The sequence below is a fragment of the Toxorhynchites rutilus genome, chromosome 1, assembly GCF_029784135.1.
Source record: "Toxorhynchites rutilus septentrionalis strain SRP chromosome 1, ASM2978413v1, whole genome shotgun sequence".
NCBI lineage: Eukaryota > Metazoa > Arthropoda > Insecta > Diptera > Culicidae > Toxorhynchites > Toxorhynchites rutilus.
In genome coordinates this window covers 113,171,962-113,188,105 of record NC_073744.1, presented here as the reverse complement: position 1 = coordinate 113,188,105, position 16,144 = coordinate 113,171,962, and the positions used below count along the sequence as shown (strand labels likewise).

General features: G+C 42.0%; 2 protein-coding genes across 3 annotated transcripts in view; both read right to left on the bottom strand.

Annotated features, from left to right (window-relative positions):
- Positions 1-1,954: 1,954 nt before the first annotated feature.
- Positions 1,955-10,380, bottom strand: LOC129761343 (uncharacterized). Its single transcript, XM_055759060.1, has 2 exons — positions 10,234-10,380; positions 1,955-2,377 (listed from the first exon to the last, which is right to left on the bottom strand). Exons 1-2 carry the CDS (start codon positions 10,378-10,380, stop codon positions 1,955-1,957), a joined length of 570 nt encoding a protein of 189 aa, XP_055615035.1.
- LOC129779994 (uncharacterized) overlaps positions 5,723-16,144 on the bottom strand; it is a 161,171-nt gene continuing 150,749 nt past the window's right edge. For both annotated transcript variants that reach the window (XM_055787866.1, XM_055787942.1), the window contains exon 3: positions 5,723-13,282. In XM_055787866.1, the coding sequence (XP_055643841.1) occupies positions 10,529-13,282 (2,754 nt within the window). In that variant the 3' untranslated portion in view covers positions 5,723-10,528. The remainder of the gene's footprint in view (positions 13,283-16,144) is intronic.

Below are 16,144 nucleotides of genomic sequence, written 5' to 3'. Positions count from 1 at the left end.
GCAGCAGAGACAAGATAAAGAGCAAACAATCTTTAATATCATGAAGGATGGCAATCGGATAGAAAAAAAAACTTTCTTTTTTTTAGAAGCTAGATTTAATCGCAGAGAGAGAGACAGTGGAAGAGGCAAAGTTGAGCAAGAAATTTTGTCCGCAAATCTTTCCCATTATATTTGATTGGTTTCATCCGATGTTTGCCTTCTGCTTAGAAGAACGATAAATCGTGTCAGCAAGAAGAGGTTTCCCACTAAGCATATTCTAATTCTATCGTGCGATTTTAATTTAAATTTCAAAATTATCACAAAACTTTAATTGTTTTTTTTATTCATCGCAGAGCACACAGAACGTATTAAAATTAATGTTACACTCCAACTGTTTATACTATCGAATATTAGATGATCGTTCGTTCGTTTATATTCGAAATATTTGCTGAATTTTCTTTTCACACTAGACACTTAGATCTCAGGTATGGTGCTAATTATCGAGTTTATAGTAGTGTCAAATGGAAGGAAATGTTTGTTCCCTTCATTCTAGCATTGCAGCCAAAAAAAGAAAAGATAGATTTTCGACTAGTACGGAAAATGAATTAAATGTTCTATAGATGGCTTAAAATTAGAAAAAAACTCTGCTCTTCAAAACAGGCTATATAAATTGAAATGTAGAAAACGGCACGCCGTTATTTTTTTATTTAAAGTTGATAGGTCTGGGCTTAGGGGAACGGACGGGATCTTGATATAGGACTGTGATAGTGTAGTAATTGCATTGGCACAGAGTTACTTCATTGTTCAAAATCTGTATTTTTTTTTCTCTTTTGGTACATCAAATTGAAGCCGTGAGAAACCCCGTTACCTGTATGAACTTGTATCCTTTCAACGGGTTAAATGAGATAACGAGGTAGAATCCGGAACCATATTCAGTTCAAAAATGTACACAAAAATAACATTCAAGCTATTACTACCCTTTTCTTCTGTTTATTCAATTATGCAGTAGAAGACAAGGAGTCATCATTCATCATTTTTAAACACAAGCAATAAATATAAGCCTAAGTCAAATAAATCTAGATAAAAATAGGATTCCTCCTTCGTCGCCATGTTGTCCGGAACATTGTTTGTAGGGGGTTGTAATAACTTTCTAGACAGGGGATGTATATTAAGTATCCTATGGCCATTAGTGCTCTCTTGGGAAGTTCGTGAAGCTCTGTTGCGAACTGATCTCATTGGGTGCTAAGTTCTGTTTATGTATAGGAAAGGGAAAGGAGAATGAGCAAGTGCATTCGAGGGAGTGAAGCGGGCTTCTAAGGAAAACATATCATAATCATATCTATCTGTCATAATCTGATATGCGAGAGTATGCCTTTTCGAACCTCTGAATCAGCAGCAGCGATAAATTCTTTAATTGCATTTTTTACATTACCAAACAGCATGCTCAATGTCATGATATACTGGACCACCATTACATAAATTGTTTGCGGCAAGACCTACACGATAAAAACGTGAATTGAGCACGAATCGATTGGACAACATACAACAACTGATCAATGCGTATTACCGACAAATGGAGAATAATTCATAATACGCATCGATTAACATTGTGAACTGGCGGCATGTGTTGTGTATCGACAGAATTGGATTATTCTTAGGCCTAAACAGCTACTGTTTAATAGATGAGAAAACAAATGTTCATCGATGGATAGGAATACTCTAACGCCTAAAAATGGCTACAGTGTAATATACAACAAAAAAAAGATTAGTGGCGAGTGAACTGAAAAGCCTCTTTATTTCAACGTCATCATACAACAAAAGTTATCTTAAGATAAAAATGTATACGAATAAATTCGGGTCTGTTACATCTGAATTGCTCAAGGAGCCTAATAAACAGATGGGATAAAAAAACCGAGTACCGTTATCTATAATCCATAGAAACTGCGTATCAATCCATGAACAAGTTTATTAGACATTAAAATTCGTTTAGAGAAGTCTCCGTCTCCGTCTCGGTCTCCGTCTCCGTCTCCGTCTCCGTCTCCGTCTCCGTCTCCGTCTCCGTCTCCGTCTCCGTCTCCGTCTCCGTCTCCGTCTCCGTCTCCGTCTCCGTCTCCGTCTCCGTCTCCGTCTCCGTCTCCGTCTCCGTCTCCGTCTCCGTCTCCGTCTCCGTCTCCGTCTCCGTCTCCGTCTCCGTCTCCGTCTCCGTCTCCGTCTCCGTCTCCGTCTCCGTCTCCGTCTCCGTCTCCGTCTCCGTCTCCGTCTCCGTCTCCGTCTCCGTCTCCGTCTCCGTCTCCGTCTCCGTCTCCGTCTCCGTCTCCGTCTCCGTCTCCGTCTCCGTCTCCGTCTCCGTCTCCGTCTCCGTCTCCGTCTCCGTCTCCGTCTCCGTCTCCGTCTCCGTCTCCGTTTCCGTTTCCGTTTACACAGCTATCGAAGGAGATTGCATCTCAGCGTATCGGTAGTCTTAAATACTATACACGTTATTACACACAAACGGGTGAACTTTTTTGTCGTGTAATCAGAGCATTTATATGTCAAAAATCGAAATACAAATCATTTAGTCGCGGTCATAAAGTTGTTTTCGAAAGATCGCGAATTGATTTGGAAACCAGAAGAAAATTCTGCACAATTGATGTACCGAAAACGCTGTTACATACCACAAAATAGCAACAAAAAAAATCAAAGTTTGTCCAGAAAGTGTTAACCGAATCGTCGCAAAGTTCAGTAATGAGTGTTCTTTCGAGGATCTCAGCAGAAGTGGACGAAAACCCGGACTAAGTAATCCATGATTGGACCGAAGGCTGTAAATTATATTCAGAAGAACAGGTCTGCATCTATTCGTGATTTGGCCAAAAAGTTCAAAACCAGTGTTGGGATGATTCAGCGGATTAAACAGAGACATGGTCTAAAGATCTGTAAAAAGCAAAAACTGGCCAAACAAACACTAGAGCAGTAAGATCGCGCTAAAACACGGGCTCGAAAGCTATATGAGCGTATTTTGAACAATCCCAACCAGTGCATTTTCATGGATAACGAAACATACGTCAAAGAAGATCGCAGAACGCTGCCGGAACCTCAATTTCATACCAAATCGATTGGAGAGAGTGTACCATTAGCGGATACGGCTGTTGCGATGGAAAAATTCGGCCAAAAAGTGCTCGTTTGGCAAGCCATTTGCACGTGTGGCATGCGATCGTCAACTTTTTTCACAAAAGGGACTCAAATTCATGTGGAAGAATGCTTGAAGAAGCGATTGCTTCCACTTTATAGAATTCGCGAGATTCCTTCTCTATTTCGGTCGGATTTGGCATTGGCACATTATACCAAATCCACTCTACAATGGTGTTTTCGGGAAACAACATCATGTTCTTCGAAAAAGACCTTAACCCACCTAACTGTATCCAGCTGTGGCCAATTGAACGCGCTCCTAAGATTTTTCAAGAACGATCCCACATGAAATTGGTGAAATAAGCCTTTGACTTGTCTACGGTAGTGTCAACCGGTGACAGCAAATACTCGGGTCGGGTTATAGGATTGCAGGGTGCTTTATGGATTGATAGGTCTGAGCCAGGTGACATTTGGAGAAAAAAAGGATTGCAGGGTTGCTTCGGAAGCAACCGAATTCGAGCGATTGTCATACGAGACTGTAGTAACTAGTTAGCAGAGACAAGAAACACTTTTTTACTGCACCTAGATATTTTTTTCTGAGTGTCTGTTTTCTGTTCTCCATGTCTGGGGCGGCAGATCACTATCCTCGTGCCAGCGTGGGACCCTAAACAGAGCTGTGCATGATGTTCCTCTGGCGAGACTGGGGTTGGTGCACGCCCTACAAGCCATTCGTAAAAATTAAATGTACAAGAAAATTCACAAAGAAATTCTAGATATGACAATCGGACTAGACCCAAGCAAAAAACGAGGACTAGAGATTGGAAACATGGGACATGAAACTCTCAACTTTCTTGCTAGTATGTGAATTCTTCCGGAAATATTGAGAGCCCGCAATTCCAACATCGTAACGCTGCAGAAAAGGCTCGATGGTGCGATCGTTTCAAGGTGGTTCATTCAATCTACCAGAGATGTATACACCGGTTGTTAGCCAGAACACAGAATACAACACCGGAGGACTGAAAAGATGGGGTAATCTGCCCCATTTATAGAAGAATGTAACAAGCTGGATTGTAGGGACTATTGTGCAATCAGAATCCTGAGTAGTGCTTTCAAAATTCTGTCTCAGATCCTCTTTCGCCGTTTATCGCCAATAATAATCATGTTTGTGGGAAGTTATGAGGCCGGATTCATGCCTGGTAGCTCGACGATAGACCAGATTTTTACATGCGGCAGATCCTCCAAAAGTACCGCGAGTATCAGGTTCGGTGTGCGGATCTCAGGCGATCTGTCGGAATCGTTTGAGATACACAGAGTATTTCAACAATGCGATGGACTTTCCTGTCTGCTCTTCATCGTGGCGCTGAAGGTGTTATCTGGAGAGGCTTCGCAAATACTTAAGTTCCAACAAACTCCGACTCCATAGGAAGTGTACCATGTACAAATCCTTCATCATGCATGGACGATACTCGAAGAGGATTCACAAACTCAAATGGTGGTTTCGAACGCCGAGTGTCAAAGCTGGTCGAGTGCGATGGGCAGGGCATGTTGCAAGATATCCGAACAGCAGCCCTGCAAAGATGGTGTTCGCATCGAATCCGGTGGGAATAAGAACAAGAGCTGCCCAATGAGCGAAATGGTTGGACCGGGTGGAGCAGGACTTGGAAAGAATCGGCGCGGCCGGGAGGTGGAGAACTGCAACTATGGTACATTGGCGGAACAATGTTGTAAATAAGATCCTATCTCTTAATGGGATGTAGCATCATTGTAAATAATTAAATAAGATATTTATGTGATCGAAGTAGGCAGAAACAAACAAGAGAAGTAACATTCGTCATTACGTCTAGAATTTTCAGTGAGTCCATCGTTGCTCAACGGTCTAACAACGAGATCACTCGAAAAGCCTATGGCCAAAACTTGATGTTCCAACGGCGATCGCAAAGCAACAACCAATGTGGACCACGGAACCATTGTTGACCACCGAGAAAATCAATTTTCTTCAAAAATCGGTCGAAACAACACTCATAACAGCCGAAACGAGGAACTGGTCCACAATTTTGTCGCGTCGTTTTAGTTGTTAATTATGTTTAAATCGCATTTTTTAATGAATGACTATTGTCTTAACTACAGGTGTTATAAATTTCTTCGAACAATGCAAATAAATTATTATAAATGAATTGAAGCACTAGATTGGATTATTTTTTCAAAGTTTTGTCACTTGCTTTTTTTTGGTTGAGCAGTGGTCTTAATGTTTTGTCCGACACTGTAGAATGAGTAAATAAATGGGAAGAAAGAGATTCGATTTTTCCAATTTCGCTTTTCTGGTATCGACATTCGAATCGATCCCTACGATGTTTCGAAAATCGATCGGCCTTGTAGCCAGTTCATCTCTAGCGTTTTCATACACTCTTGGTTGAAACTCAATATAGATGACGTTCCCGACTCACCAGCAGACAATCCTGTCAACACAGCTCCTGTGTTTGATGCCTTTCTTCGCAGTCGAACTCCATCTTTTGGCAATACTTGTTCCTATTCGCATCGTAGTCATCTTCTTAATTGGAATTCGCCTTGGATTATCTCATGTTATATTGCATACAAAAGGATTGTCATCGTACATTGAGAAAGTCTATCTTACTCGAAAGATTTATTGTATTTCAAATGCTTTAATTCAAAACGAATATTTTAATTGTTTCCATACAGATGTAAACTTCAACAAGTGTTGCTTAACAAAACTTATACTTCGTAAAAATAGATCAGAATGTAAGAGAACACAATCAGTTGTTACATGTGAAAGCAGGAGAAATTGCACAATTCAGTAAATATTAACAAAACATTAGTATAGCTCAATCATATTCGCCTTAATTATCTATATACAGTTCTAGTTTTTTGCTGCGTCTAGTCTTGGTTAAATTTGTTTCCTCAGAGCTATGTCTATTTTGTTTGTTATGCTTACGTTTAATGTATTGTAATTTATTTTACTGTCGTACTCATTATCGTAGAAATTCTATTTAGTAGAAGATGGGAAAATTTTTAAAGTCTCTAGCAACAGTCGTTCTTTGCCGACAACGATGCATTTCTCTTCTAGTTTTCTACTGATTCTCGATGAATATATAAAACATGTAAATACTTCCTAAAAGAGAACTAATTCTTCATTCACCTTTTTTATGTTTAACACAGATATCAGTAGTTTGGGTTGTTTTTATGTGTTATTATTCTCTCCTTCGCCTTTCGCTTCACTTTTTTATAAGTTACTTTTTTACAATATTATTCGATTTCATAGCTCCGCAGAATGTTCTTATCTTTGTGACTTGCTGTCGGGAGCCATTGTACAGTCAATGTGTTTTGAGATGAGGTTCTCTGTGTCCCAATGCAGCAGGGGTGGCAGTTTGTGGAGTTTTACAACCGAACACGCTGTGGAAGCACTAAAAAGGCACAAAAGAATGATGACCCCGAAAAAAGGCTACAAAACGAAAAGTATCCACTCAAAATAAATGAAAAACCATTGGCTGCCGTTTACTGCCCTGGTGTGTGCGTATCGTGCGCTCGGTTCCGTCGGTGAGTTGACGCTTCCAGAGATGCCGTCGCAGCTGTGCCATTATATTGTCATGACAAATTTGTTTGAGCTATGTTCTCGGATGGGGGGTGGGGGGGATTGAAGACAGTTCATCCTTCACGATTCTATCTTTTATGGTATATCTCTTGAGATTTCTTTTCCAAAGCATTGGCGTGGTTGATGTACGCATCCAGTCTTGGAAAACTAATATCATAAGCTTGAAATCACAAGCGAAGTACACATGTCAGAGAGTCAAATGAAGGATGTTTGAAATGTCTCACTTAATTTTTTAAGCAATACTGAGCTCAGCATGCGAGAATATAGATTCGTCGCTTTGTCCAGGCTGGTTGAAGAAAAACTGCACCAAAAAAATACCACTTGTTCATTCTTTCTGCTACCCAACTAGTGGACCATACAACGAAGTTCAGTTGCCCTCACTTTGCACAGGAAAGTGTTCAAACCGTCCATTCTTCCCAGCTCTACACTTCCTGTGGCACAGGAATTTTGCATGCATACGACGCGAACAAACGAGAGCAAACAGAAACAATCGAGGGTATTCCCATGCTGAATGTGACCAAACGAAATCTGTCAGTAAGAGCCCTCTTGGAGCAGCCAAGATCGTGGTGAGCGTCGGAACTGTCGGGTCGTTAATTGTGTGTGGCTAAAGTGTAAAACCACCCTGAATATGAAAAACGTCATGCTAGCGAAAGCAGACACCAGCCGGAATGCTAACAATGTAACAAAAATTTTATTGGCTATTCTTTCGCGCATGATGAGTAAAGCAAGGATTGGCGGCCAATGCTGTCGACAGAAATTCGGTGGTACTATGTGTTCAACGGGCGCTGCTCGCAAGCAATAATCTAATGAAAATATTTGTATGTTTTTCACGAGCTGGACAAGCTGAGCAAGAATTTTGATGAAAAAATATCCCCTTTGATGAATGTCGTTTTTTATGCTTTTGCATTCGGATGTCTTTTTCGCTTCCAGTCGCGTTCAGCGACTAATTTTTTTTTTGTTTTTTCATTTTCATTTCAAGAAAAAAATCATTGCCTAATTTATGTTTGTTTTGGATTGAGATGTATCAACTTGCAGTACGTTAAAAAGTAGTTATTGAAGAGCGGTGTGGTCAGACAAAAACAACTGTATGCAACGGCAAAAAAGAACATATGTAAACAACATCAATATACGCGATTTTTTGCTTTAAAATTGAAAACAAAGAAAATAGATAGATTTAACAGAAAAATCATGCACACGATTACTGTAATTAAACTTTTTAAGTGTTCCATGGCTCAGCAAAGTCATATTCAACTGGGGATAGTCAGGCGACTATGAAGACAGCGGCCTTTGCATTCAATTGGAAATTCATTTTTGCTTCATCCAGCAGTTTCCCTGTCAACATTAACAAAAGGTTATTTGGGTTCTATGAAGTTTGCCCCCCCCAGACTGAATTCGCTTCTCTCTATCATTCGCAAATTGTGGATGACTTCACGGTAGGTAAATAATGGAGCCATCCATTAATAGAGTAACTATTTTTTGCATCTGGAATAAAGTTTCCGTTCCACTTTATATGGACGTTAAGAAAAGATTGTGTACGCGGGCAACGAGGCATATGTCGGAGTGAAGTAGTAGTGGTGAAATGAAGTGAGGTTGAATGAAGAGGCAGATTTGAGTTCATTCATCACGTCAGTTAGAATAAGCCATAAAAAAATTGCTTCAACTAGAAATGAATTGACGAGCGTTAAGAGCGAGGATGAATGATGAGCTAGTCATGTTGACGACGAATGCCGTAGTAGTCCTGCGAAGCTACTGAGAAGAGAGTCGATCCCATGTTTCGTCTTCGAAAATGTTTGACCCTGCCAGTTAAATCCATATATTGACCATTCAATTACTAACAGTAGTGGGTTAAAATCATTGCGGCATGTGTTTTCGACACTGATGCCAAACAACATCATCGAAACAGCTATAAAAACCACTCAATAAAATGTTATTCCTGAGTCATAGCGTTTCATGTCATGAAAATCAATCAAATAAAATTGTGTTGATATCAATACAATTATTATTTTTATGTTTAATGGGTCTATAATGGAAGTCTTAGCAACTTCAACATTGGTTAAGAAAATTATATTGCAGAGCTCGGAACACTGCTACGGCTGCATATGCTTTCAAAAATAGTAAACGGAAAAGTATTACATTCAATAAAAATGCCTCGGCAAACGAAGAGAAGGGTTAAGACACTCCAACGTGAATATGTGAAAACAATAATTAATTTTAAGTATGCTAGCTCGCTAGCTCGATGATTGGTGAATCTTGAATGCTGTGCCGTAGGTTGGTTATAGCTGCCCTAGAGGAATCATTGCATGTTCAGGCCTAACGGGAGGAGCTTATGTTGCAGTATTCCTTCTCTCCACTGTGTCCATAGAACGAATGCTACATTTGATTCACTGTTGTATATGGATATTGTAACCCACAGATGGATAAGTAGGACCTTATTGACAGTACGGGTAGGTAAGCACACAATTGTGCAGAACAAATTTATGGGGAAATGGGAATGCTTCCAATTTTCGTTAATTCTAACCATTTACGGTCGTACGTGAAGAAGTTACTTATCGAGTCACACTTGTGATGGGTCGATTGGGTGCGTTTCAGCACAAAATTCACAAACAATTTACGAAGAGGGGACTCGGAGCTCGGAGCAGAGTTCGCTTTCTGGTGTCCCAACCACCAACATAAGATTTGTTATGGTAAGTCTCTATGTTCGTGCAATAACCGACTAGCTTCAACCTACAGAAGTTAAAATAATTAAAAAAAACTTGAAGAGTGAAGCTTCGTACTAATTTTTTTTCCGTGTTTCACATTCACAATAAGGCAGTGTGCTCTGCCGGAGTGCTACCGCTGTACGGAGCACTGCGCCGAAAAGTATGTACAACTCGTTTCTGTGATCGATTTGCAGTATCACTCTCATGTCGTCTAAAGATTACGCTCGTACACACAGCTCATCGCGCGGATGTCGTCTATAGACGACACTCGTAGCGAAGGGGTTAAACTGGCCAATGTTTAATTATTGAATGCAGTGAAAACTGTGACTATTTAAAGCTGAAACTTGACATGGCTTGCCTTTTTCATAATTGTGAAAATTATGAAAATTAAAGTGGCATCGGGTTAAACAGAACTTTCAAACCGAAATCTAGAATATGGATGTGCAAACAAAAATATACCTCTGCATGTCGATTGTAGAAACGTGACCCATTCTGCATAAGATACATTTCACCTGCTTCCTAATAATTATATTTCATTCGTACCACACACTGCATCGCATGATTCACTCTCTGTTGTTATCTTCATATTCCTGCGTTCCACACCCAGATCACATATCGAATTATTTAGAATAATTCACACACCCGTGCTTTCTCTCTTTGGCTTCGAGAACTATACCGAGCTATATTCCATTTGCAGCTTAACCATAGTCGGAATGCATTTAATGCATCTTTTCAAACCGCAATTATAAATCGCAGCCTCCCATGCACGCACACATCTCGGTGTATATACACCCCCGAACGAATGGGGCGGTCACATTCAAACAATATACGCCAGGATATCACCAGCAGCAGTGCCATGTTCCAGGAATGTCCGCTCAAATTGGAATCATATAGCCTTGGCTTCGACAGGGCAGACACGTTTGTTATGTGGATGGAGAACAAATGCTGGCTGCTATGAATTTCTATTTCCCCAACTCGGTGTCGGTCCATCCTCCTGCTCCTCCTCTTCCCCTTACTTTGGTGGTAATTGATTCTTGGCGTCGAGAGAGCAGATTTATTGAAAAATATTCTCTCACTCGAACACACTGTAAGCGTCGTTAAATGTACAATAATGAAGTTGTCGTCTTTGTCATCGTCGTCACCACCGATCGATGGCGCTGTCTCGCTGTGTCGTGCTCTTGCCCGGCAAATTACGATGATTATCGGGAGTATTTCGATTGTGCTGCTGACCCGACGACGAGCTGTTCGAGCAGGGATACACTTGATTATTGGTACAATAATCATCCTTGCAGCTTGCAGCAGTCGGGCGTGTCATCCCCAAATCACTACTGGATGCACTACTGTCCATATCGAAGCAGCTACTAGCGCTACTACTAGTGCTTGGATTTCTGGACAATGGTTTTGATTTGAGCGGGTTCAGCATGTTCATATGGAGAACATCTTTGTGCTGCTTGTGTTGCTGGTGTCGCTGATGTACTGGGGAACTAGTGTTCTCCGTTGGCCCATCCAGGACGGAGGTCGATATCGTGTAGGTTAGTCGCTCGTTGCTATCATCCTGCCCGAATGCATATGAATAGCGATGATGAGTGAAATTATGACTGCTGTCGGGGTCAGACGGATGTTGCCGGTAATGGTGGTGATGTCCGTGCAGATGTTGACCCCGCCGGACACGACAATAATAGAGATGGAACAAGCCGAAGGAAATTAGCATACCGAATGTGGTCCCGACCACAATGAATAGACCGTAATGAGACCCACCACTTGACACCGGTCGTACGTCATTCCATTCTTGGGGCAGAATTTTTGACGACGTTTCGACGGACGTGGCCGGAATACCTTCGTTGGTATTAGCTTCGTCGGATAGAGTTCTGGACGCGAGACGACTAATGTTGGGTACGTGCATGGAATGATGGAATGGATTGTAGTTGGCATTTTTCAGCGACGCCATATAGATGCTATCATATATGGAAAATTTGCTTTTCCTGTGGGCGCCATTTGTGTGGCCATGGGCATAACCGAAATTACCCCCGAGCAAACCGAGGTTTTCGGTGTCGAAATTGTCGCGAAATTCGTCATTGTGCAGCTGATCCCGGTTAAATTTTAATTTCATTTTCAAATGATTTACATTCTTGCGAGTTTTGATAACGTTATAATACTGGCTGGCATTTGCCTTCGCTCTGTTGGTAGACGACACCATGTTTGCATTCTGAACCTGCAATCCTGTGGGCGATGGAATTGTAACGAGTGGAAAGTTTTGTTTTAAATTGCCTTCAGCAGCACTGTTTGTTTGTTGAGCGCTTTTCAGATGAGAGCTGTTTTTATTACTGATGGAAGGATCGTTTGATTCAATCGCCAACGTCATCATCGTCGGTGCCGTCGTCGCAGGAATTGCAGTTGTTTTTGCTGTTGATGTCGTCCTTGCTCGCACAGTTGTTGTTGGGTGCTCATATTTTTCCACCGTCGAGGTCAACGAGGATGACAATGACGAGGAGGATGGCTCCGTCGTCGTCATCCTCGCTGTTATTTCTACCAATTTGTCACTCGTACTTGTCGCTTGCTTGTGATTCAGACCCGTTTCCACTGCCACCGAATCAGGTTGAACTAATCCAATTGTGTTGAGTTTTTTCCCTCCCTTCGGCAGTCGATCCTTTGCACTTCTATCATTCTTTCCACTAACTTTGTCACGTTCGTTCCGGGTCACACCATTAATCGGTGTTATTGCTGTTGAATTGACGGCTTTGTTTACACTTGAACTATTTTCTAATTTATCATTGTTCCCAGGAATGACATCGTTCTGCCGCTCATTCTTCGCCAAAGTATGGTTCGGGAACAAACTGATTTTGTCATTCGCTGCAATGTGGAGCTCATTTTGCTTCTTGCTCCTACTAATCGTGGTATTGCGATGATTATCATCTAATGATACAGAGCGGAGGGTGGGATGTAAAATCAACATTGCCGCCTTCGTAGCACTTGAATTAACATATAAATTTGCTTTCTTTTCCACCTTGGTAATGATTCTTCCCGTTGACGATGTTATGGTTTTTTGATGATGAACAGACAGTGGCACCAAAGTCGTTAAACTGTTTAATAATCTGCCTTTGTTGGTTTCCAGCAGCTTATCACCGATCGTGGAGGCTGTTGTATCAACCGGCGTAATTGGCATGCTGACGTTACCATCTTTTGATGAATGTTTCGCTGTTGTTTGATTGCTCCTAAGAAGATTTGAAACGTTCATCTTAATTAAATTTTCAGCATTACACTGGGACCTAAGCAACACAGCTTTTGTTGCCACACTCGTTGGGACATTTTTTGTGTCCCTCCGACAGCCGCCAGGACGCCCGAACCCGTTCACAAATCTGGCAAAAATTTCAAACTCATTCCCACTGTTGTCGCGCTCGGGCGACATGTCACCAGCTTCGAAGAGCATCTCATCGCGACACGGTTTAGCCCACTCAGCAATGCCAAGCAGGTCGGCACATTTTACCGGGTTGTTCTCTAGCAACAAATCACTCAAATTGGGGGACGTTTTTACGACCGATTGACTCAATCTTTTCAGGTCATTGCGCCTTACGTTAAGTTCCAGCAAAGCTGGCAGAGGTAACTCCGGCAAGTAGGCGATTCTATTTACGGCTAAATTGAGGGTCCGAAGGTTTTTCAAATTCCTAAACACATTCGGATGCAGTTCGTAGATCTGATTGTTCTGCAGGTGGAGATATATTAGATTCGAAGGCAAGCTAATTGGGACTCGTGTCAGCTGGTTGCGGTCCAGGAAAAGCGTTGTAAGCAGTTCTAAGCGCCCAAGCGCGTCATCTTCGATGTCCGATATGAGATTGTTCGACAGGATCAACTGCTGCAGCAGTGGGTAGCTGTCGAGGTCACCGCTGCGAATAACCTGGAAAGAAAAGGAATATCGGTATCAATACAATTGTGAATATTGCATTTTTTCGCATATGAATATGTTCACTTTGTTCGAAAATTATTTGGCCACCGTTCAAAAATTTCATGGGAGGGATGAACGTGCAAAAAGACGGATGGGTAATGTCGGGGACATAACCGGAGAGACGTAGGACTATACCAAGGGGTGCCCATTATTCGAGTATCATGGAGCACAGATCCCAGAATGACCAACTTTTCATGTACAAAATTACAGAAAAAAATCAAAGGATAAAATAGAACTTCAGGACTCAGCAAACACTCAAACGTTTAGATTCAAATACGAAAAAATCAAAATTTGTCGTGCAAATGTCGTGCGGTGCAAATGTTGTAGGGGTTATTGTTCAACCGGGAACAAACACATACTTGATGACAAGCATATCGTAATAAGAATTTACCGTCTGGTATCGTGATATAATTGGGCATTGCACTCCTCATGAATAACTGTGTTCTACTAGTCAAGTCCTTCATTTTATACCCATATTGATGGGGCTCAGAGAAAATATGTAATCCGCCATTTTGTGGTGGTTGCCCTTTTTGGTTTGCATTTTTCATAAATATCTGTGTTCTACTAGTCAATCCCTTTCATTTGATACCCATATTGATGGGGCTTTGAGAAAATATGTAATCCACCATTTTGTAGGGATCGTCATCTTGGATTTTCAAGATCATGAGATACGCAGTTTTATAATGGCTGCAGAGATAAAGGTGTGTTCCAAATTTCAGATCAACCGGTCAACAGGAAAGGGGTTAAATTTCAATTAATGTGGTACAGCCCCATAGACAAGCATATTACATACAAACATATAAATATTTCACAGCTAAATAACACCGTTTAAAAACTCCAGCATTTTATAAAATCGAGCGCGATTATCCACTCATTCACCCGGCGCGACGCTTCCACCGCTTTTAACACACTTCGATAGGCTCTCCTGTTCCACATCCTATTGAAACTCCTGTCTCTCACTCTTGCGGTATCGCACCGCACACATCCCCGGCAAATGCAGCGATATCGAAAATCACGAAAATCGACGATTTCTTCGTTGCTGTCGCGGAGTCATATTACGATATCATCGTTCTCACGGAGACCTGGCTAGACGACTGTATTTTCTCCTCACAACTTTTTGGAAATACATTTACCGTTTACCGTAACGATCGCAATCCCCGCAATAGCTCCAAATCACGTGGTGGTGGTGTTTTGATAGCTGTCGCATCTAGGTTGGGCGGTTTCATTGATCCCACTCCGGTGTGTGACACTCTAGAACAGCTTTGGGTTAAAATTCGGATGAAAGGTTTAGTCGTTAGTATCGGCGTAATCTATTTACCACCCGATAAGAGAGCTGATCTTAACTGTGTCGAGAAACACATTGATTCCGCTGGAGCCGTCATTTATCAGCTTGAAGCACAGGACGTTGCATTCGCGTTCGGCGACTACAACCAGTCTGGTTTAGTGTGGAACATCTCGTCGAACGCCCCACCTTCCATCGACTGCTTACGATCACGTTCTTCAGCTGCTTCCTCGGCCTTACTCGATGGATTCTGTTTTCTTGGACTTACGCAGATCAATCCAGTGTTGAACAGGAATGGCCGCTCCCTCGATCTAGTGCTAGCAAATGATGCTGCATTATCAAGGTGCTCGATTGCCGAGGCCACTAATCCAGTTATCCTGCTCGACATCGATCATCCAGCACTAGAGGTTGACATCAATCTACCGTCGTCAATTGAATTCGAAGTTGTACCAGATCTGAGCTGCCTCAACTTCCAGAAAGCTGGTTTCGCTGCATTAAATCAAGCAATATCTCAAGTCGACTGGGAATTTCTGGAGACAATCGAGGACATGGACGCTGCCGTTGCCAGGTTTAACGATATTATTACTCGTATCATCGCTGATTGCGTACCAGCGCGGAGGGCTGCACAGAAACCAGTTTGGGGTAATAGAAGGTTGAGAGAACTTAAGAGGTTGAGATCCTCTGCTCTCCGGCATTTTTGTAGGCTGCGCTGTCCACTTGTTAAACAAGAGCTGAACCGGAGGAGCAATGAGTACCGCTTGTATAATCGTTTCCTATATAAGCAGTATACGAGGCGGATGCAGAGAAATCTCCGTAGAAACCCAAAGCTGTTCTGGTCTTTCGTCAACAGCAAGAGAATGGAAGAAGGATTGCCCATAAACATGTTTTTGGTAAACCGCTCGGCTAACACTGCAATCGAGAAATGCAATCTTTTCGCTGCCCACTTCAAGCGAGCATTCAATGGCAGTACGTCCTCCGAAATGCAAGTTGCTACTGCCGTTAGAGACACTCGACTCAACGCATTGAATTTAGACATCTTTCGAGTTAGCAGTGAGGTTGTGGAGGCAGCGATCCGTAAATTAAAGTATTCTACGACCCCCGGGCCGGACGGTATTCCTTCTTGTGTGCTGAAAAAATGCGCTTCGTGCCTTGCGTACCCTTTATCGGTCCTCCTCGACACCTCTCTACACAAGAGCACGTTTCCCTCGGTATGGAAGCAGTCAATAATGTTCCCAGTGCAAAAGAAAGGAGATAAACGGAACATAGAAAACTACCGAGGAATCACATCACTTTGTGTCTGCTCGAAAGTTTTCGAAATCATCGTCAATGATGCTGTGTTTTCCTGTTGCAAGAACTATCTATCTCAAGATCAGCATGGATTCTTCCCAAAAAGGTCAGTCGCTACCAATTTGGTCGACTTTGTTTCTTTCTGTCTGCGCAGCATGGAGCAAGGCACTCAGGTGGACGCAGTGTACACAGACCTTAAGGCTGCTTTCGACCGTGTCGATCACAAAATCCTGATAGCAAGACTG